Source organism: Melopsittacus undulatus, chromosome 2 (assembly GCF_012275295.1).
Source record: "Melopsittacus undulatus isolate bMelUnd1 chromosome 2, bMelUnd1.mat.Z, whole genome shotgun sequence".
Lineage (NCBI taxonomy): Eukaryota > Metazoa > Chordata > Aves > Psittaciformes > Psittaculidae > Melopsittacus > Melopsittacus undulatus.
Window position 1 is genome coordinate 117,217,089 of NC_047528.1, and position 23,057 is coordinate 117,240,145.

General features: G+C 43.2%; 1 protein-coding gene across 1 annotated transcript; it reads right to left on the minus strand.

Annotated features, from left to right (window-relative positions):
• Positions 1–1,431: 1,431 nt before the first annotated feature.
• LOC101879971 (antigen WC1.1-like) lies at positions 1,432–16,109 on the minus strand. Its single transcript, XM_034059927.1, has 15 exons — positions 16,043–16,109; positions 12,784–13,098; positions 10,755–11,060; positions 9,228–9,542; positions 8,339–8,650; positions 7,563–7,880; positions 6,527–6,841; positions 5,379–5,693; positions 4,554–4,616; positions 4,153–4,467; positions 3,937–3,972; positions 3,520–3,657; positions 3,150–3,245; positions 1,784–1,978; positions 1,432–1,532 (listed from the first exon to the last, which is right to left on the minus strand). Exons 1-15 carry the CDS (start codon positions 16,107–16,109, stop codon positions 1,432–1,434), a joined length of 3,207 nt encoding a protein of 1,068 aa, XP_033915818.1.
• Positions 16,110–23,057: the final 6,948 nt, after the last annotated feature.

A 23,057-nucleotide genomic window follows, 5' to 3' on the forward strand; every position in this document is an offset into this window, starting at 1 on the left:
CCAGAGGGGACCAGGGAGTCCCAGCCAACTGCTGGGAAATGATGAGCATATGTATGTGTGTGTCAGCCTTTGGAGGTCTGTGACAGCAGCTGCAGTCAGGCTGTGGCCTCGGGGGCTTCTATGACCATGTGCCAGCAACTGAAGAGACTGGGATCCAGTAGCTAGCTGCTCGGTAGCCGGAGTGTCTTAGCCCAGCTGTGGGGCAGATCCACATTGTACCTAATGGATCTGTGTTCAGATCAGGTGGAGCAGGGACAGTGTGAGGGTGTTGGTTCTTGCCTGGATTTAGATGTCAAGGTGGTTGCATTCCCTTAGGATCTCTTAATGAAGTACCTTATCTTCGCCAGACTTGTCCTTTTGAATTTCATTCTCTCTACTTCCAGGCCAGCTTGCAAAGGAGAAAGCTACACAGATTGAAACATCCTATGCATCACATAATCACAGCAGTGCAGAGCACTCCGGTGCTCTCACAATATTCCCCAGGAAACTCCACTCGGTGCTGAAGAGAAGGCAAACAGGGAAGTGTAGATTTCCCAGGATACTCACTGAATACAAAGAAGTATTCAGTTAATCTCAATCCAGTCTCTTCTGCCTCAGTCCTTGGCACAGGGTTGTAAGGTGTCCTGATGCTGAGCTAATGAGGTTAGTGAGGTTATTTGGGAGAGGATTTGCTTGTCTGTGTGTCTTCTCAGCTGTCTGGGACAAGCTCACATCTCTTTATGTATCATGATGGCTAGAACCACTGTTGTTTTCATTTACTAATGACAGTCTCATCTAGGTTATGGTGACTCTTACAGGTATTACTTCTACAATACTTAGCTGATATGAATAAGGTTCATTAAAGCATTCTTTCACATTCAAGACCTAAAAGAAACTTCATTAGGAGCCAAGACAGCAATGCCTCACCATCTATTCCATCAACATGCTGTCTTTTTTGATCTGCCTTCATATGATTGGAAGAAATGACATGACAGACACCTGTAGGTATGACCACCACTTACCATTTGTAGAAACTTGCTATACAATTGGTATGACTCTGGGAGTCAGTAAGTTATGGTATAGAAGGAGAAAACAGAAGCTTTTCCTTCAAATCAAATGTGTGATTCACTTATACATAATTCAGATGACAGACCTACATCTAAAGCGAGGATGAGAATTAACCTCATTGTAAATTAGGTTATTGTAAAATAAAAAGCAAAAACTGTCCAGGTAGTCTTGACAACAGGAAATTATATGGGAAATTAGAGAGGTTTTCTTAACAGTCATGCTTGTGTATCTCTAAATATGTAATCACTTCTCTGCAAACAAACCAAACAGGTGAACTAATCCTAAATGCAAGTTGTTCTGGTTCTACTGGTACCCGATTAGCATTCTATTAACAGAGGTGTATTAACAAAGGTGGTAGGTACAACTTGGCCATCTCTGTCAGTGTCACAGCTCCTCAATGTCATCATAACCTGTATCTTCAAGAGCAGGGGATGAATGTCTGTCAGCTGCAGAGGTCCTGTTTCCTGACACATTAGGGCTCTGGCCTGAAAACATGAAGGGAAGAACACTGAGATAAATGCACATCCTGAACATACTATGTGGTTCTGCAGCTGTCAGCATGGGCTATCAGTTGTCTCCTCCAGAAATCAGAACCTTACATATGCATGGCTATGAGAAATGTTTGCCTGGTTAGGTAAAAACTAGGTGATACCTTGAGATACCCTCCACCTTGATTTTCCCTGAGTTCAGTCCAGTAACTATAGATGATGAAAACCAACAGCTTTTCTGGCCTCACCTGTCCATGAATCCTTGTTTTTGTCACTTTCTTCAGGAATCCCAATGATTTCCTTATCATTTTGCTCTGAAAAAGGAGCATCCTTAGGTTCAGGAGCTTCTGTTGCATCATCATAATTATCTTCCAGGGCATTTTCAGGCAGTGGAGGGACCTCTGGAAAAGTACAGGTATTAACAATAACAAGGAGAGGTCTTCCTCTAGAGAAGCAGTAGCTGATGATCCAGCCATAAGGGCCTGTAATACTGAAATTATCATAATGATAATGAACAATAATAAACCAAGAATCCTCCTGAGGACTCCAAGGTATTCCAGGCAACAATAATATAGCTCCAATAGTTGCTGAGGGTGCACTCAATACCACTGCCTATATCATTAAGAAGGGTATTGAACAGTACCAGTCCCAGTATGGACCCCTGAGGGACACCACTTGGTGATCTCCATTTGGACATTGAGCCATTGACAGCAATGCTATGGATGCAGCCATCCAGCTAAATCCTTTTTCATTGAATAGTCCCTCCATCAACCTCAGTTCTGTGAGTAGCCAGCTGTCTGATTCCTCAGGGGCACCTGTCTCTGTGATCTGGTTCACATCAAGGCATCATTAGTAGACATGAAATGCAGCAAAAACTGAAAACTTAATCACCAATGATGCTTTGGGAATTAAAAGCTACCCTGATTTTGGGTCTCTTCTTTTGTAGGTCCCTGTTATCCATTACCTTGAGTTGCTCCAGGATCATTTTCTTCATCACTGTCCCCGCTATAAAACTGTGCCTTTGTTTTTGAACTCTCTATATAAGAATCTAGGCAAATGAGAAAGAATGTGATATCAGATTAAACTCTCCTTAGCTGCTAAGACTTCAAGAGGAAAAGAGATCTCATGTATATACCATCCAAGTCCAACAGGTTCTCAGGCAGTCAGTATTATTCCTACAAAGTAAAGGGTTTACAGAGGAATAGCCAAGAATCCTTCAAGGGCCCCATAACACCTCTGTGTCTCATGGAGGAGGTAAGCCATGAAGGGGGAAAAGTGGTTAAGAGGAGGAAGCTTACAGGGACACATAGTTGCTGGGAGGGAGATAAAGATTATTCCTCTATATATTCCTATTTTAAATAGTTGCAGCAAGAGTTGTTTGTGTTTTGGTTGGTTGGTTGACCTGTACTGATCTATGCTTTATGGCTGTGACGAGTACAGTGCAAAATGAATTGTTCCTAGGAGAGGAATTGGTTTAATCCAGTGGGGAGGAAACCCCTCTCCTTGGATCTAGGAATTTTCAGTTTCCCAGTAGATTTGGGATCTGCAAAGTACCACACTGGAATCTGGGCCACCAGGAGGAGTTTTCCCTTGACAAGAGCAAGACATACAGACCTGAGAGGCCAGTTATGCCCTGCTTTTCATTCATCATGTTATAGTCGATCTCTTCATAGACAGCTTCAGAGAAGGGGTCATAGGATAGTCTGGAGCCTGAAATTAAAAGGCAGTAATCACTGATACAGTTTCTGCCCATACTTAGGATAGGGTCATGAAAAGGACAAGTGACCCAAAGGGGTCTAACATGGCCTGTTTGGTACACAGAAAGTCACTGAGAGATGCTGACTGAGGATGAGCACTGCCCAATGGTAAGTGAAACTCTTGGTGTGGCAGCAGATGCCATTCATCTCAGTCACCCATCCCCAGCCAGTTAAACACTCACCAGCCATGTCAAGGAGGCATTTCATACAAGTCCTGAGGGACTCACCTTTCTGCTGTGCCCTGGCACGTTGGATCTGTCGAGCAAGGATGGCAAGGACCAGGCAGAGAAGGGTCCCCAGGATGATGCAGAGGATGATAGGTGTTGAAAGCCTCGTGCTGCCTGTTGCAGGGCGGCGGGGGGGATCTGAATGGAAATGAAGAAGCAACAGGTAGAGAATCAGATGATCAAAAGGGCTGCTCCTCTGTAGCCTCCTGCTGTGCCCATGCTAGTAGGTCATCTGCTGCCCAAGCAGCTAGAATTCAGCAGCTGGGGATGGTGCCATTTGGCTCTCCTTTACAAAAGGCTGCAGGAGGTGCTTTCCGAGGACCTGGAATATACTATTGATTTACCTGCTATGCAGTATCAGGGACATTAAATCCTCATTTGATGGGAGAAAGAAAGGGGGAAGGAAGAATGTTTTACCTGCTCTAGTGGGTGATGCTGTTGTTTCTGTTACACCTGCAAAAAGAAGGCAAGTGCAGATAAGAAAGAGGCAAGTGTGAAATATAGGGAGAACACACCATTTGTGAGGTTCCTGCAGTCAAATTATGAAGGAGCTAGTCACTGGGATATACAGCAGGCATAATGTTCTCCCTGCTTTAGAGATCTGTGTAATGAAGCAAAGGAGCAGTCACTAACCGGAGCACTCCACAGCAGCATCTTCCTTGTGATCACAGTTTTTGCCAAACAAAGGTTTGGCAGGACAGTCCCAAAGAGATAGTTCTGTTCCTTTGCAGTGCACCTTCTCCAGCCAGATGGGACCAGTCCCTTCCCCAAAGGCAGCTTCACTCAGAGCAGACAGAGCAGATCCGCAGCCCAGCTGCCTGCATAGAACATTGGCATCTGCCAGATCCCAGGAATCATCACACACTGTTCCCCAAGAACCTTGGTGCCAGATCTCCACTCTGCCTGAACATCCATACTCTCCTCCTATGAGTCGTAACTTCTCCCTGTCTGGAAAACACAGAAACCTTCTGTATTACTGAAACAGCAGGAAGGTCCATAGGGACCAATAAGGAGAAGTGAAGAGGTAAATGTACCTGAACAGCTTGTAGAGTTTGGACATTCAGCAAATGTGGTCGGAGATGTTGCCTCTTTTCTTCCTGCAGAATTTAAATACTGAAGTAAATAGATTATTCTCTGAAAAGAGGAGTATAAAATGCATGAAAATTAATCATAAAGGTGGGGTTTTTTTCCCTATAATAGATACACGGCCTATCTAGTACTTGGTGTATCGCTCTTTGGCTAATGCTGTGAATAAGAACCTTCCTGATGACTGTGCTTTGTCCCTACTTGTGTGAGGCAGCTGCAATCCGTTTCAGGAGATCTGAATGTTATATAGAATTCATCTATATTATAGTGGGAACCCACAGGTATGAAATACAGTCGTAAGAGCAGGCATTAGAAATGGACCTTTAGAACTGAACTAATACATACATTTGATCATGGCTACATGCATGCATATGTGTACATGTACATATGCACTGATACACCTCTATACATGTAGAAATATATACATGCCTCTAGACTTCTTGAGAAGTCTGATCCTAACTCAGATCTCACAGACTGATTGTCTATCATAGATTTTTGCTTTAAAAATATGCAATGGTACCATCCTATGAAGGACTTCCTTGGGATTTCTCCCAGGTAACTGCACTCGATAACACTCATGTAATTCTAATGCACTCATTTACATCAAGGGTATAGATGAAGAAAAAACATTTTCTCATGCCATTTGCATGAGACTAGAAATAATACATACAAGATAACAAACAAACGTGATATATTTACTGCAGTGTCTATAAATGCACGCATAGGTTTATGTATATGTCTAGGCAGTCTTATACAGATGCATTTCTAATTACCAGTGCAAGATATATGGGTCTCTTCTGCTCGATTATCACATGACTGAGCATTCCAGGGGTCTGACTGACATTGCCAGAGAGAGCTTTGTTGCTCAGTGCACTCAATGTGGTCCAGCCATGTGGGCCCAGAACCTCTGCCGTATTCAAAGTCTCTTGCAATTTCCCCACCATCTCCACAGTTCAGGTGTTTGCACACAGTTACTGCAGTGAGTTGAGACATCTGATTGGAACAAATGCTTCCCCATGTCCCGTTGTAGAAAACTTCTAGCCTCCCAGTACAGTCATTGCCATTCACCAGCCTCAGAGCCAGGAACTCTAGAAGTGAAGACATAAAGATTGAATTAGTGGGGCCTGATTCTGCGAGGAACTTGGCTGTGATGAATGAAACCCAGAATCTGCTAACAAACCTGTTCCTCATTCTGAATGAGAAAGTACCAGAGGAAACCACTCTAAAAGTGACAGACACTTAAACCCAAAAGTTGTGCAGTGACCTTCTATGGTTAGGCAGCATTCATCAGTATCTACATCATCAAACAACAGTGATGGTTACCCCCTCAGCTGCAGGTATATTTCTTTGGGATGCTGTGGCATAGGTGCCGAGGAGTCACATGGAAAAGATGAGAGGTAATAGGCACAAGTCAATTGTCAATATGAGAAAATTCTGACTGGGCACAAGAGGAAAACTCTTCACAATGAGAACCATCAGCCATTGGAATTGTCTGCCCAGGGAAGGGATGGATTCCCCAGCACTGGACACTTCCAAGGCTTGGCTGGACTGTGCTTGGACATCTAGGCTAGGTTATGCTTTGACTAGAAATACTGGACCAGATAGTCCTTGAAGTCCTTTCCAACGTGGTATTCTATGATTCTATTATTTACTGCTCAGATTTGTTGAAGTTTTGGTGTGCAATGACTTGTTTACAATGTTTTCAGAGCCAGCTGGACAAAACTAAGCACCCTTCTCTGTCCTCAATCCCCCACACCATGCTTAGCCATTTTGGTGGGGCCAAGGGGATATGCTGACCAACTGCACTTGTAGTCAAGAAAGCAAGAGTCTGTCCAAGGAAGTCTCTGGTAATCTCTTTTTCCCTTTTATGCAATCCTCCCCTTTCAATCCACAGGCTCAGAATAGGATTTTCTGAACACACCTGAGCACAGGACTCCAGCATCCTCCTTGTGTTGGCAGTTGTGCTGGCCCAATGCCCTAGCAGGACATGCCCAGAGATCAGATTCAGCCCCAGTGCAGTTTACATCATCCAACCAGATCTGTCCTGAGCCTTCTCCATAATGAGCAGAGTCAAATGCCTTGATGGCATGTCCACATCCCAGCTGCTTGCAAACAACATTAGCATCCGATAGGTCCCAGTTATCATCACAGATGGTGCCCCAGGTGCCATCATGATAAAGCTCTACTCTCCCAGCACAACGCTTTGTTGCATTCACCAGCCTGATCTGTCTGCTACCTGCAGGAAGAAAACCCATCTGTCAACCTGAGATAGAACAATAATACACAGGTGCATGTTATGGCTGTATGTTTAAAACACTTTTAAGGCATCATGTTTGTGTTATGTTCTAGTTCTTCTGTTATGGTTTCTTGGACAGAACTCCTGAGGAGCTAAAACCACATAAAGGGAAAGGCCTACTCCTGAACCAGGTAAATATTTGAATAATCACTGTGAAAAGCTGCAGACAAGGAGTGTCTGGTCATACTGAGTATATTCAGAGATCAACTTATCTTAGAAAGCTGGAGAAGATGTTTTCTATCTAAACTCATTCAGACAGAAACAATTATTGTTACAGATGGGTCACAAAATAAGAGTAGAAACAGTTCCAATCTATAAAGGCTGCAGGTTACCTATAAATATGGAAATGTCACAAAAGAAAACCTATTTCATTCCCAAGTGACAGAATGTGTGGCAATATTGGCCAAATCAGTATCCTTATGGCTCCTGTAGTCAGTTGTTTCTCTTTTGATTTTATGAGATAAATTCTATAAGAAATTCAGATGAAGAAAGCATTATATCAGTTACACTTGCTTCCTTAACTATCATTTGTCCCTTGGAGTATACAAGCAGATATTACAAGCTCAGACCCAAGCCTGTTTAAGATTTGGTGAGACCACAGCGCAAGGTGGGCTAGATATAACCTTAGGAAGCATTCTATACCTTTTGCACAGTAACTCACCTGAGCAAACCACACCAACATCTTCAGCAACTCCCGATGGCACTGTGTGAGAACGGGAGGTCTTACAGAGCATCAGCTGAGTCTCATTTCCAGCACACTGGACACTTCTAAAGCCAACAACACCGATGCCTCGCTTAGACCTTGGAAGGTAATAGGCTTTCTGGGCAGTTCCACACTCTAGTTGTCTGCATACCACATGAGCGTCCTTAATGTCCCAGTCATCATCCAGGACCCTGCTCCATATGCCATGAAGTAAGATTTCAACTCGTCCATCACAGCGGCTCTCACCACCTGAGAGTCTGAGTGATTCAGCAAGACCTGGACTCAAGAGATGTGGAAAATGTATTGAATAACATCTACTGCTCTTATAGCACTAGAAATAAGATGCAGGACAGAGACAGAAGACAAATTTCTATGTTAGTAAAACAATAATTCTCAGTACTGCTTAAAGGAGACAGACTCTGTTAAGGCTTTGTTTGCTTTCATGCACATAAGGGTCTGCAATGGGAAGTGAGAAAGTCTTCCCCAGTGAGTCCTTCTACTAAATGAAGTTTCTAAGCTGAAATGAAGACTGGTGGGGCAAATAGGATTGGGAAGGAGAAAGGGATGGAATAGGAGGGGAAGGAAGAGAAGGGAAAAGGGAGGAAACTTGAGGAGAGGAGAAGAAAAGGGATAAGATAGGGAGAAGGACATAGCAGACTTGCTTGGCAAAGTAATATCACAAATGCTGCTTTGGTGTGAAGTTGCACTACCCTTAAAGCCCCCTCCTGCCTTACCTGAGCAAATAACAGTGGCTGTTTCTCTGGCTGAACAGCTTGGATTTCCCAAAATCACTTGAGCACAGTCCCACAGGCAGGACTCTGTCCCATCACAGTGAAAAGCATCTCTCCATATAGGCCCATCCATGCCCACAAAATCCTCTCCTGTCTGGATTGACTTTGCATAGCCACAGTTCAGCTGATGACAGAGAACGTTGGCAGCTTTCAAATTCCACTGGGATCGGCATAGACTTCCCCATGTGTCTCCATGGCGGATCTCCACTCTGCCAGAGCAGGTGGTGCCATTCACCAACCTGGCCCCTGGGCACCCTGAATATACAAAGTGAGTAGTGAGATGTCATGTTTGTATGTGCTCATGGTCATGATCTGAAAGTGACTGGGACATGGGAATGAGTTTTCCTTAGTATTCAGTCATAAAACACTCCACTGGGCCACTGGAACTCCCATCCTCATAACTAGACTTCAATCAACCCTATTGTACTGAGAAGGACGACTAGAAACCAGGAGCTGTTCCCCTTTGCAGTTTTGAGACATGGGGCACTGTGTTTCACTCTGGGTGAGCCAATAGACCTTAGTTATTCTGACCAGCCTCACCTAGGGCCTCCAGCTATGCATCCTGGGGCCTCATCTAAACATGGACCAGGGCTTTCAGTCCTTGCCTCAGCTATGTGACTGGTGTAACAGTCTCCAGTCTTGTCTCCTGCTACTCCTCTCTGTTCTCTCCAGTTGGACCCTACATCTGATAGTTTTAAGTTGCCTTTTCTGGGACTATCCAGAGACCAGACATGATATCTTGGCTCCACATAGACCCTCTGGATTTTGGGTCATATTTTTCCTCAAAAGAATGAGTTCTCCTATTCTGCTCCTAGACTTTTCCACTGCTCACCTGAACATACTACACGAGCATCCTTTCCAGCAGGGCATTCATCACGACCTAGCACACTCACAGAACAGTCTCTCAGATGTTTGGCATTCTTCTTGCAGCTGAATGTCCCATTCCAGACAGATCCATTTCCTTTCCCGAAGAACTGTCCGTCTGGTATCTGTAGGGCAACCCCACAGTCCAGCTGCTGGCAGAGGTCATTGGCAGCTGGTAAATCCCACAGGTAGTCACACAGGGTTCTCCACGTGCCTCCATGAAGAAGCTCTACTCTCCCTGAACATGTGGTACTGCCATTTGCCAACCTGTACCCACCATAGCCTGCAGGAAGAACAAAGGAGCTCAGCAGGGTTGGGGTTCTGGGTTTGGTGGGTTTTGTGCTTTTGCATTGAAAATTGTAAGAGAGATCTCGCTACAAGGAACGAGCACTCACTATGCCTCTGGTTACTGGCAAGAATGTTAGACCAGAATGCTCCTAAGACAGCTCTGAAAACCCAAACCCTTATTGTCCGTGTTGTAGCCTGCACTACATGACTACAAGTTTTCTGACTGAGTTCAGTCTCTCCTCCTCTGCTCTGCTCTCTGCTCCTACAACAGTAATGTTGCTATCCTGCAACACCTTCTCTTGCAGAGGCAGATCCAGCATTGCCTTGCATTTGGAGCATGTGAGAAATGCTAAGTAGCAGCTACCAGTAGCACTCCCTCTCCCAGTAGCTGGTCATCCCAGTAAGCAGCAACTGCAGTGCAGTTTTCAGCTTTCATCTATGCTGCGGCATAAGGCTCTGAACACAACAGTCCATGACCATCAGCATAGTCACAATAGGTAGGACTATGGTGTGCTGTGTCAGCCCCATGCAGTCCGTCTGTTGTCTCACACTGTTACTTCTTACCCTTGCCTGGTCCTTGTATTGTGCTTTCCCTAATGAGACCTGGATTTCTGCTCCGATGTTCAGGATAGTAACCTGTTGGCTGATACCTCAACTGGTCCATTTGGCTGCCACAGCTCCCCATCCAGTGCTGGGGAGTCACAAGTATAGTCATCCAGACCCCTGACAACTCTTTAAAGTAATGTAAGTTTGTAACTTATGCCTTCTTTGAGCTTTAGGAGGCACAGGACCTCTCCCAGTTTTATCCTGAACTGAAGTACATGATTAACATACACACTGGCAGCAGAGAAAACGTTCCTGTGTGTCTGCTCTGGCCACCTCTCCTGTAATGTACATAAAAAAGACACAGAAGGAGCTGTCAGCACTAATGAGTGCGTACCCCTAATATCATAAAGGAAAATACACCCCTTTTGAGATCTGAATCCCTGGTGCAGAAGTGAAGTGGCTAGAACAGCAGGCTCTCAGTAGAATGAATGAGAGATCATGGGGCTGCTCTATTACTTCCTGGCCTTCCCTGAATGCCTCATGATGTAGCAGAAGAAGTACCTAAGAACACTGAGGACCACAGAAATACACAAAGGCTCCAGACTGTGGGTTGACAGGAAGAAGACACATGTAAATGATGTCCATGAATCCAGAATCTCACCTGAACATACAACAGTGGCATCATGAGAACATGTGTTAGTATGGAGCATTGTCCTGGGACAGTGTGCAAGGTGAGTCTCATTCCCTACACACTGAAACTTTTCTTGCCAGATCAGTTCAGGTTTGTCTTCAGAGTGATTTCCTCTCGAGATATCCACAGCCTCTCCACACTCCAACTCATTACATACAACAGAGGCAGTGTTGAAATCAATGTGTGAAAAACAGACTGTAACCCAAGTTTCTTGCTTTACTCTTAGATGTCCTGAGCAGGCAGTGTCCCTTCCAGTCAAACGCAGCTCAGTGAAACCTGGAGAAAACACAAACCAAACCAAACCAAGAAATCCAGCATCAAGAGTTGCTTGTACTGACCTAGTTTAATAACTCCCATACCTTCATGAGCAAGACACATGTCACTGAAGACCACTGACACATGGAAATAATCGTTGTGGCAATTCCTGTATGCCGCTGACAAGAGAGAAAATATATGGGAATGCTTATTTCTTATTATTTGAAAATACTAAATCATTGGGAAGCTACAGAAGGAGGGGAGTTCTGATTGTTTGCCAAATACTCGAGAAGCAGCAATCTCTAAAGAGCAAGTCATTACTAGTGTGTGTCCTTGAGACTCCATTACTGAAATGAATAGGGAGCTGGAAAGCCCCAGAAAGAACAAACAGGAAATGTTGCATTCATCCTCAGGAAAGGCTAAAAAGACAGCCTGGAGATCTAAAGGCTAGTCAGCCTCACCTTGGTGCCTGGGAAAAACATGGAGTGAGTCCTCTTGCAACACAATGCTGGGCACAAGGTGAATAGGAAGAGTCAACATGGATTTACCAAGGTTAAATCCTGCCTGTGTGATATTTTTACTGCCTCTGATAAAGGTGACTGGATTTGTGGATGAGGGGAAACCAGCACATGTCCTTTACCTCAAATGTAGCAAGGCTTTTGACAGTGTCTTGCATGATATTCTTGTGTTCAGACCAGGATGTTACAGTCTGGGTGGGTGGACAGCTACACGGGAAAGAAGGCAGTTGGATGGTCAAACTCAAATACCAGTGGTTAGTGGGTTGCTGTCTACCTGACAGCTGGCAAGAAGGGAATACCACTTGTTGGGTCTTTCCTGAGACCTGTTCTGTTTAGCATCATTTTCAACAACCTGAAGGAGGTCGTGGTGGGCACTCTTACCTGTTTGAGGGGGTGGGAGGAGATAACCCTGAGGGCAGAGCTGCAGTTCAGAGGGAACTGGACAGGCTTGATTAATGAACTGACAGGAACCTTATAGAAATCAAAAAGGACAAATATGAAGTCCCGAAGCTGGCAAGGAAAATACTCTTGCAATGGTTCTTTATCCAAAGAGCAAAACCAAACGTGTGGAATCATAGAATAGTTAGTGTTGGAAAGGACCTTAGATCTCTTAGTTCTGGCCCCCCTGCCATGAGCAGGGACACCTTGCACTAAACCAGGTTATTCAAAGTCTTGTACAACCTGGCCTTGAACACCACCAGGGATGAAGCATTCACAACTTCACTGGGCAGCTTGTGCCAAAGCCTCATCACTCTTGCAGAGGAAGGCATGAAGGCATGCAAACAGACATTAGCTTTGTTTGCCATTGCAGACTGTCCCATCTTAGCTTACATGAAGATCTGAAGAAGGGCAGTTGTATGGCATAACATAGCACTTTCTTGCTTCTCCATCTACACCTGCTTTTTTAGCCCCCACTACTGGTCATAGACAAGTTTACTACTGTTCTGTTGCCTGGGTGAGCTGTGGTAGAGCTAAATAGTGTTTCTTTTCCTGTTCTATGTAATTTACTATGTCTTCTTCCATTCTGTTTCAGTGCTGTGCCCAGGAAAAGGAGACATACACCTGAAGTCAGCAGAAGACTTAATGCTGGTGCAACTTATTTTGGCTGAGTGGAGGCCATGGAGAAATTGTTACCTCTGTGCAGTACTTGGCTTTATCCAGCTAGGACAAAGTTTGATCTCACCTCATAGCATTTTTCTATTATTCAATGTTAAATGATTTCTTACCTGAGCAGATCACTCCAGTATCATAGGCATGTGGGCAGGAATAAACACCCCATCCAGGGTGTGAGCAGTTCCAGAGCGTGGATTCGTTCCCACTGCAAACAACTTGATACAACCATGTTGGTCCAGATCCTTGTCCAAAGTCAGCTTCATTTAGAGCCTGAACAGCATATCCACATCGTAGTTGCTTACAAACAACCCCAGCATCTTTTATGGTCCAGTCACCATCACACACTGTTCCCCACTGCTCCTCATGTTTTATCTCCACTCTCCCAGAGCAGGGGCCAGTTCCATTTGCCAGCCTCATTTCATCAACACCTTCATACACAGAGACAGAGCAAGGTTATGGGAAGAACAGTGCCTAATCATAATTATCTATTGCAGATGGTTAATGAGGTTGTTATTACTCTTAAACCAGACTTATTTGGTTCACCTTTCTAAATAGTCCAATTTAAAGTGATTTTTCTTTTTTAGCAGGGATTTGTCTGTATTTACAATTTTGAGCTAACTGCACTACTGAAATGTAAGTTATTTCTAATGACAGGTGAGCTTTCTCCTGACCTATCAGCGCTGGGAAATGCTGAGTAACATCCCTACTGTGTGATTTGCAGAGGCTTCTTTCTTTGTTGTTCTGCCATGATGATATCCAGCTGAAAATGTTCACTGGGGAACATGAAATTTCTTCATTCCGTTGTTCTTTAGTGCACAAAGAAGCAATTTTCCTTGTCTGCCTCACCTTCTTCTTCTCAGACAAACTATTACTTGCGATTCAATATCCTAATACTCTATTCTTTCCCTTCTCTCTTGCCCTAACCACAGGGTCCCCCCATCAGGGGTATCTGATGAGAGAAAAGAAATACTCCTGAGGAGTGGCAAGCTATCTCAGGAGGTGCAGCAGCATGAGAAGTAGACAGACAGACAGGTCTTCATGTCTCTCCTCATGCCCCACCATCCCTTGGGGTGTGGCTCATGCCCAAAGAACCCTCTTTTCCTCCTCTGCTCCCCAGTCTGCCTCTTTCCTTTGATACAGATACACATTTCCCAGTCCTTTTACCTGTGGACTCACAAAATAACATTACAGTCATCACAGAACACTTGATAAAGAGCCTGACAGAAGACAGAAGATGCACGTGTTGGTTTCTTGCTTTACAGTTTTGATATGGGCTTTGTGCTTCTCAAGGAAAAAACTTACAAAAAAGCCATGTTGGCATTGCTGAAGCATGGGAATTGGAAGCCATTGGTGTTTAGAGCATGAAAGAGGACACAACAAAATGGGTGGAAAATGAAATGGTGGAAAACCACATGCAGGATCTTAGTATTTCCGTGTTAAGGACAAACTACAAGCTAAGTGCACGTAAGAATCAGGAAGTGGTTGATGGCCACATCTGAGACTTGTCTTCACTTTGATCAGATTTGAATTTCAGCATCTAACGGAGCAGGTCAATCCCTGAAGAGAACTGGCAGCTTCTTTGTGGCCTGGAGAGTCATTCAGATTGACCATGTAGCTAGAGAAGGTTTACAGGACAGACATATAAGAAGCCTGGTGTTTTGGTCCCAGGTTGGCACTGTCCCTGCCTGAGTTCACTGTGTTTCTGTGTTCAGTTCGGGCACAGCCAACTGACAGGACTGACAAGACTGACTTCTCAGCTTGACCTTGGTCTTGCTTCATCACCATGACCTTGCCTGCTGATCTGAGCCAAGTGGGCCACTATAGTTGAACCCAGCTCTCACCCTTAGGTCTGCCCTGCTTGCCTCTCTTGGGTACTGCGGGGCTGGACCCTGCCTGGACTCTGGAGCAGCTGACCCTTTCTGTACCCTCATGCCAACTCTACAGATTGCACTGGAAGCAAGAAAGGCATCAGAACCTGGCCCAGTACCAAAACAAGCCTGCAGTACTCATTATGACCCAGCACTGGGCAGTGATGTGAACAGAAAACAGTGCAGTTTGCAAATAGTCCAGAAAGACACTTCTCAGAGGCCATCTCCTATCAATGATGGTATTTGATAAGCCACAAAAGAAAATTAATTTGCACTAAGAGCTTTGAGTTTTCCAGTAAGGTTTTCAAGACAGTATGGTGTCAAAAGCATCACCTTCCCTTTCTTCTACATATCACACCACTTGCTATCAGCTGAGATTGCAAATAACTACAAAACCCCTTTGTACTTGCAACATGCTGTCTCTCATGCCCTAACATGAAATTAAATTCAGTGGTACTAGTCACAGAGTGAGGTTCTGCTTGGATAAGAAGGCATCAGAGTTTTGGCTTGCTCTAGCTCAAGACCTAGTTTCCCTCATCCCATCCACCCCACAGGGATGAGATTAAGCCATGCGTTCCTCACCAAGACCCTAAGTGGAGGTTTTCAGCATATGGGAGGGCTTGGTGCATCTCTCCTTGGGCACCAGCTGCTGTAGCCTGAGATTGTGAGCACAGTCAGAGCAGAAGCATGGGTCCTAGGTGCCGAGCTTAGTGCCAAGGTAAAGCTACTGTCGTTTGCATCTCACTCTGTTACTATTCCCTGTTATTAAAAAGAAGTTGGAAGAAAACTCTCTCATTTCCGCATTACTGCTCAGATGACACTCAAACACTGCTACAAAGATGCCTAAATACAAATGTTTGATATTCTTCTTCACACTCCTTTGCCCAGAATGGCCAGTGCCTGCTCTTGCCATCCCCTTGAATTGTGACTACATCCACACAATTGGTGAGAACCTTTAAGACTAGGGCCACACTACACCAATGTATCAACTATGAAGTCTTTTTCTTATCATACGGGTATGAGCTTCAAACATGCACACATCACTCTAGGAGAGCAGAGAGACAACTAGTTAAAAGCTTTCAATATACAGGAACAACTGAGGGGATGGTATGTTCCCCAGCCAAACTCCACTGGACAGAGCATAGCAGCATAATTTTAACTGGTATTGAATACAAACCTGGAATTATTCATTCTGTCCACAAAGACCTTAGGAGGGGAGGCAAGGCAGTAGTAAGAATATCCCACTGATTTCCACTACAAAACTTGGACTCAAATTCCTGTGAGAATGGCCAACTACTTTTGTCTGAGTAAAACACGAAACTACTACAAATGGCTTAAGCTTCTTTCTCTCAGAATCACCAAGGAGTTTGAATCAAAGACTCCTTTGATTTAAACACCTTCTTGTCACTTTGCCTTACAGGTTGATGGAACAACAACCTATTTATATTAAATTTACGTTCTTTTCCTATCTCACTGCCTTATGTGAAATAAAATATGTACTTACCCAGGGAGAGCTGAATGCAGAGGACAAGCCACAAAACTGGCTTAGAAAGATGTCCTTTTGTTGCCATCCTGACAGCAGACAGATGAAACTTCACTCTTTGTTAGGCACTGCCTAGACCAAACTCTGCTTGTGTCTCTCACAAATGACTACAAAGGAGGAAATATATAGATTCACATGCTAGCATGAACTACATGAAGGAACCAATAGAAATATTGTTCACCTTTTTAGACATTATCAACAGATGAATCTCAAATCTTGAGAGAACCAAAGCCTCCAATAAAATTTGAAAATAGTGCCTGTGACCTTATATGAAGGATGATTGCGCTTCTGAAACCATCATTGGTATGGTTGTGATTTACTACAGGATCAACACTGGTGGTACAGGCAGAGCAGTCCACAACATGGTTATTTCTCACCTGACAAAGCAATGTGAAAGTACAGAATGTTGGTCATTTTATGGATTACTTTGGAAGAGAAAAAGGCAAAGAAAATCCCTATGTGTGTAGCTCAGTCACCTCCTCGGGAGAAATTGTACATCACTATAAAATCAACAGAAGTGGTGTTTATCATTTGTGTTTCAGGTTACGTATGACCATTGCTGGTAGTTCTTCCTACTCTCTCTTTCGCTCTAGAATGGTGAATTAAGGGAAGTAAAAGCTGCTGTTAATCACTGTGGCTGACTCATTTTGGCAACTGGAACAAGTTGCAGGGTGCTATCTGTTTACACCAGTCTAAACACACAATCCTCTTTATGACACTGACACATACTCTTTTTGTCTGATGGCATCTACCTGCTGTATATCCATAATCTCAAGTTCAGTGATGTGCAAGCTGTTAGGTCTTTCCTACACCAACAACCTCTTTCCCTTCTCAGTGGGCTTTGTCTGCCTTTTCAAGCTTGCAGTGGAATCTTGGATCAGACTGCTGTGGGAAGAGCTGCATGAGAAAGAGCAGAGAGAATTTTGGTCAGAGGCTACCCATTCTTTGTTCAGGAGTTGCTCAAGAGCTCAGATACTTGCCTGTGGTCTCTACTAGAGCTATATGGCAGCCAAAATTGTGTCTGGCCTTGGACTTTGTTGATTCTGACCCTGATCTGCTGACTTGACTTTATGGCTTGACCTTGGACCGACCACCTTACTATTGTCTTGTCTGGACTGCTGACTTAACCTGGATGCAGTCACCGGACCTAATCCATTCTTCTTGTTCAGGAACCATGGGACTATGCCTGTTGGTGAGGGTGCCTCATGCCTGGCTTGCTGTCAGCTTCAGTTCCTGGCTGACCTGCCCTGCTTCTGCTCCCTGATACAGACCTTCTGAAAAACAGGAACTCACTGTGACTCCATTGGAAATGGGTTCAGGGTGAGTTAAAAACCACTACAGATGTGTTAATAACAAGGTATCCATTATAATGTCTGGTCCTGTACCAAGGTTCAGTGGTTTCACTTGGCACTCTTCCACTCTGCAGGTTAGCAGCCATCAACAGAATCCTCACTGACACTTTAAACCCACCCCAGGAAGTCTGAGAGCAAGATTTGTTTCTCAGTATGCAGGCCCTTGATGACTAGAATCTCCTTCATGGGCACAATGACCAAGCGAACAGGTACAGTGCCCACAGATGTTAGAACTCCAGAATTCTCAGCTAGGGGGGAAGCTGGTGTTCCCTTTTTCTTCACATTCCCATTGCAGACAGGGATGTCATCAGAATCAGCATTCAACTGGGTTGAAACTGACAGCATGAATTCTCTGTGCCCAGTGGCAGTCCCCATGATGAATATGCCTCATATTCATCCTGAATATGTCTGATGATGTCAGGATGTGCTTCCAGTTAGGAGGAGACATCTATTGTCCTGTATCGATTGTATACCAAACCAGCCTCTGGATGCTCAGATATGAGATGCCGAGGTCCTCTTGCAGGGGGGTTGGACTAGATGATCTTTCAAGGTCCCTTCCAGCCCTTGGGATTCTGGGATTCTGTGATATGCAGAAAGCAATCAGACCAACAGGGACAAATCAAGAACTCGGAGCTAGGCCAACCTAATCCCTCTGAATCAGCCACTCCCAAAATCACTGAAGATTACTAATTTGGTAATTGCCCCATTGTTAAACACTCAGTGGTGATTCAATTCCCTTTGGAATGCAGTGCAAATGAAGGCAGACTACTGCATAGAGGAGTACAAAAATTCAAATTAGGAGCTTGGGGGGAAGAGGATAATTTTGTGGTTAAGCAATGGGCATGACTTTTAATATTCTAATGAAGGCAGTTCATTCCAGGATACCTTATAAGTCAGGTCTTTTGCCAAGTAAGGCAATGGAATGATCACTACACAAAACTGTCAGAAAACATCATCCTTTTGGTGCCACCAACCCTGGATGTTCTCTGATGCTTCAAGCACAACCAAGATCTTCTTGTGCCCATGAGTTGCTTGTTCTTAAGTGGGTCACTTCCTCCCAGGCCCCAGATACAGTAGCTATGTAACAACGGCTACCAATTGCAGATGCACTATACAGCAAACATCTCATATCAGGACAATGTTGGTTTTGACAGCTGAGATCCTGGAATATAACTGAAAACTAGAGGTGACCTCACCATTCTCTGAAACACACTCATACCTTAATGCACCATCATTAAAGCAGCTTTTCAGAAGCCATTGGATCAGTTGTTCTGTCATTTTTTGATTGCACACTCACAACGGGCAGCAACCTCAAGTTAATTTTACCATCTATGGCTTGATGAAAATAATAAATAATGATTTCATGGCTACTTGGAATGAATAAAAACTGGAAGGAAAAACAGTAGCAGAGAATCATGCTTTTTATTATTATTTATTTTAAGGAAAAATAAAAGAAGAAATAAGAAAGAAAAATAAGACAGAAATGATGGTTACAGAAAGAAACCACCAAAGTTTCCATACATAAATTGAAGTATCTCAGAGAACAAATCTGTCTTAGACCAAAATTCAAAGAAGTCACTGAAACGTCAGTTTCCATTTGCTTAACTCGTGGTGACAAAGACATTCAAGGGATCACAACATCAAAATGCAGTTTATTCTAAATCTGAATGACACCTTGACTTTTCTTATAATATGAATCATATTGGCTTGCACTTGAGACCTGTGTCCAAGAAAACTAATTTTTCTCAAATATGTATTTTATATGCATATAATCAAATCATACCTCTGTTGGAAACTAACTGCTGCTTCTCCCAAAGCATTTCTACCCACAAGAGGGTAACAAAACGAATGACTAATTCTTAGAACTTCTTGAAAGACACATTTGTGAAGATCCACAAAAGTAAATACCTCTTGAGATGACTTCATTTCAGGTGTTTCTTTAAACCATTGTCAGTTTGAGATACAGAGATTAATCTTTCTCAAGCTCAGGTTTAACTTAACCACATGATACAACTCATGTCTTTGAAAATCAAAATCCCTCCAGCACAGCCCAGGAAAGGAAGCGGTTTCCTTCCTAACTGCTCGTTTTCCTTTAGATAGCCTCATCTTTACCATTAAGTGTATTAGTTCCATTTCCTACCTCTTTCTATGTTCTGTTTCAAGATAACAGCAGTTCTAAGACTCATATATAGCTCCAAAATCAGTGTTTAAGCAGCATGTATTAACAAGACATCTGTTTGCATGTTTATCTTCATTCACCTTCATAAATGTATGGGATGGAAGGTGTTAAGACTCACAGGAGGCTTTTAGAAATCCATTTAATAACACTCTAGGACTTCATTTTACCTGTAAGCCTAGTAGAATCATAAGAAAATAGAATGGTTTGGGTTGGAAAGGACTTTAATATCATCCAGTTCCAACCCCTTGCCATGGTCAGAGACACATCCTACTAGACCATGTCACCCAAGGCTCTGTCCAGCCTGGCCTTGAACATTGACAGGGGTGGAACATTTATCATGTTTCTGGGCAACCTGCACCAATGCCTCACCACCCTCACAGTAAAGAACGTCTTCCTTATAATATTTATAGAGGCTACTATCAGTACATTGATTTCAAAAGCTACTCAACATGTCATAGAGACCAAATGGAGACCAAAGGGAGAATCATTAATGAAACATAAATTACAATGCCATGTATATCAAGGAGCAGCAGGAGGAGCTGTTCCATAAGGGAAGGTGAGCAAAGAAGTTCCATCACCACGAGGCAAGCGGGTCTGCTGTCAAGCATGCAGTCCCAAAGCATGTGAGCAAGGATAGCAGAGAAGCTTTGTGATGGTAACAAGGGTCAGTCAGTAGTCCAGTGGTTGCCAAACAAGTCCATAGTGATAAGGCATGTCCATCAAGCCAGGAATTCAAGTCTGCAGGTCAGGATCAGCTAAGCCCATATAAAGGCACAAGCCTAGCTGCAGCATAGCTCAGGTAGAGATCAAGGGTTTCTAGTGTTAAATCTTAAGAGATATAAAATGTGATATATATTCTCATTGCAAATTTCTTAGAGGAGCTTGAAATAGAAGCTGCAGGAATGTCACAGAGAAAACTGATCCTGCCTTAGAGAGGTGGATGGAAACACAGTTTGTTCATTTAAAATCTACTAAAAATGCATTTCTATCCAGTCTGGAAGAAAATCTTTCCCTGCTAATTATGCTGTTCAGTTTGACTTTGTGTACTACAATAACACCTCATAATCACAGAGGAAGTTATTTAGTTAAATTCCCAAATATGCCACATTGCTGGGCAGATACAAACAGCTCCACTTTACAGATGTACAGATAAGTCAGCAGATGCCTCGAAACCACATGTTACATCAAGATCAAAGAGAGGAGCGGAACCTGAAAGCTTCAGAATCCTGAGCATAGGCCTTACCTACTGAAGCACAGTGCAATAGCTGGAGATACTGAACAGGATGAAAAGGGTAAGAAGATAAGACATAAAATATAAGCTTAGAGGAAGTACAAGAGTGAGAAAATTGAGAGTCTGCTTGGGAAAGGCAAGGTCAGTTTTTTTCTTATTTTTTGGTTTTTAATTAAATTATGTCAGGTCTCTGCATGTCACAAGCATTATTTGTGATATTGTAAAGCATATGAAAAGCTTTAGTATCAAGTATGGTCTGAAACACAAATGAGGACAGCAGATTTGGGGACTGAACAAAAAAGACTTCTTATCACTGACACTTCAATACCTGGTCCACAGCTCTAACAAATGGTAAATAATATGGACTGAAAAACAGTGTTTTTGGTGACACCTTCTAAAGCGTTGCCAATAGCATGGAATTCATGTAGTTTCTAACTATCTGCAAAATTCTTGCTTCTGCATAATTTCTTGTTGTGGCATTACAGGCAAAATATACATGTGAGATACAAGTATCTGAGTTTTGGACAAATGATTATTGCATTTTAACAGACATGTCAAGTGATATTGCATCATAAGAGCTTTATCTACATGTGAAATACAATTGATTCTGCTTGTTAGCTTCACAGTCTCTGAAATTCAAGGCTCTTTTCACCTCACATAAGCACCCATCCTTTAGGTGATAAGGTTATTTAGGCTATTAGGTTATATAGGCTATTTCACTGTCACCAAGCACAGAACTTAGCCTGAGTTTGCCATAAGCAGATATTAGTGAACAACTCCGTATTTTACACAAGTTTGTCTCTCACCTCAGTTGGATCTGTAGGGCTAATGCAGTAAAACACAGGACACCAACACTTTTTGATTGTGTTGAATGTGAAAGGGGTTTTTGTTCTACTGATTTTTCAGAACAGAACAGAATTTAAGAACAAATATAAATTTAAATCAGCCTGTAAGTGATTTTAAAGGACAAAGTAGGTTGACAGTAATTTAAAGAACTATGGAAAATGGATCTGTAGGAAGTATTTTGGAAGGTGTTGCACTGTGAAGAAACAAGAAAAGCGCTGGTACACAGTTTTAACAGAGCCCCTCCAGCATGTTGGACTTAGCAATTTCATTTCCTTTTGCATGCATCCTTAATAGCAGGATGTGTGTCTTCTTATTCAGGGATTATGGTTGGAGGTGTTTTCTTTCCTCCCTTCGTTTGAAATGAACGTTTCAGAGGCTAGGGCTTGCTTTTCAGAATGGAAACCAATACCTCAGGTGTGTTTTGGGATGGTTTCACAATCAATGCCTGGATGTGTAAAAAGATATACACCTACAAGAAACCTTATTTAATATAATTCTGTTGCATAGAAAAAAATTCAAGTACTCGCTAGTACAGTAACTGCAACTAACCTCAAAATCATTAACAATAGCCTGGAGTGATATAATTAAGCATATTTATTCTTAGAGATTGTGCCAGTGGAGCAAAAAATGAGATGTTAATGTAACATGGAAAATAAAACAAGACATTCATGTAGGGCAGGATGATGCCCAGGGAAAGTCAAGAAAATAAGGTGGGTGCTGAGTAGTTTCAGCTTCAATGTCTTCTCCCATTCTTACTTTCAATGCTTTCCCCTTCTCTCTTCTTTCTGGTCTAATCTTCTCTGTTCTCCTGTCTTCTTTCCCAGACTTCCCTTCTCTAGTACCTGAAACCAACCCCTTTTCTGTCCTCAAGGCTACCCTTCGTGTCTGATTCACGTACCTTGCATCCATTCTATCTGCTTGGCTTCCTGGTCTGAGTATATTCTTCCTTTTGAAAGGGTTAATGAAGCTTCAGTTTGGAGGACCCACACAGGTCAGGCTATCCCACCTTGTTTCTCATAATCTTTAACAGATTCAACCAAGTTACCACACTACCACTCACTCAAAAAGGGTGGTGAAAAGTTTCCATCTGCCTAAGTAACTGAGAGTCTCTGAGAGCATTTCTGCCGCAGAAAGGATATCTCTATGCCACCTACCGGGCAGTTAGAGCGCTCTGCTAGATCCCTGACTCTCAGCTCCAATTCTGGGCTGTTTAAATTGAATTTATCCTGTCATCCATCCTCCAATGGAAAACATAAAAGCCTTCAGGTTATCCTGCCTCAGGTTCTTTGAACTTGGCTAGTGAAGCAGCAATCTCTCACAGTGCTACAGTGTTCTGATCTGTTCAAAACAAATTTGTTCTTTTGATGG

What these genes read in the sequence shown, in the direction of transcription:
- LOC101879971 (XM_034059927.1), bottom strand. Translation starts at nt 16,109, where the DNA reads ATGGCAACAAAAGGACATCTTTCTAAGCCAGTTTTGTGGCTTGTCCTC. An exon ending in CTGCATTCAGCTCTCCCTGG is followed by an intron (nt 13,099 to 16,042) that starts GTAAGTACATAT and finishes CTGTGTATGAAG; the next exon opens with GTGTTGATGAAATGAGGCTG. An exon ending in TGCCAGGGCACAGCAGAAAG is followed by an intron (nt 3,246 to 3,519) that starts GTGAGTCCCTCA and finishes TTTTAATTTCAG; the next exon opens with GCTCCAGACTATCCTATGAC.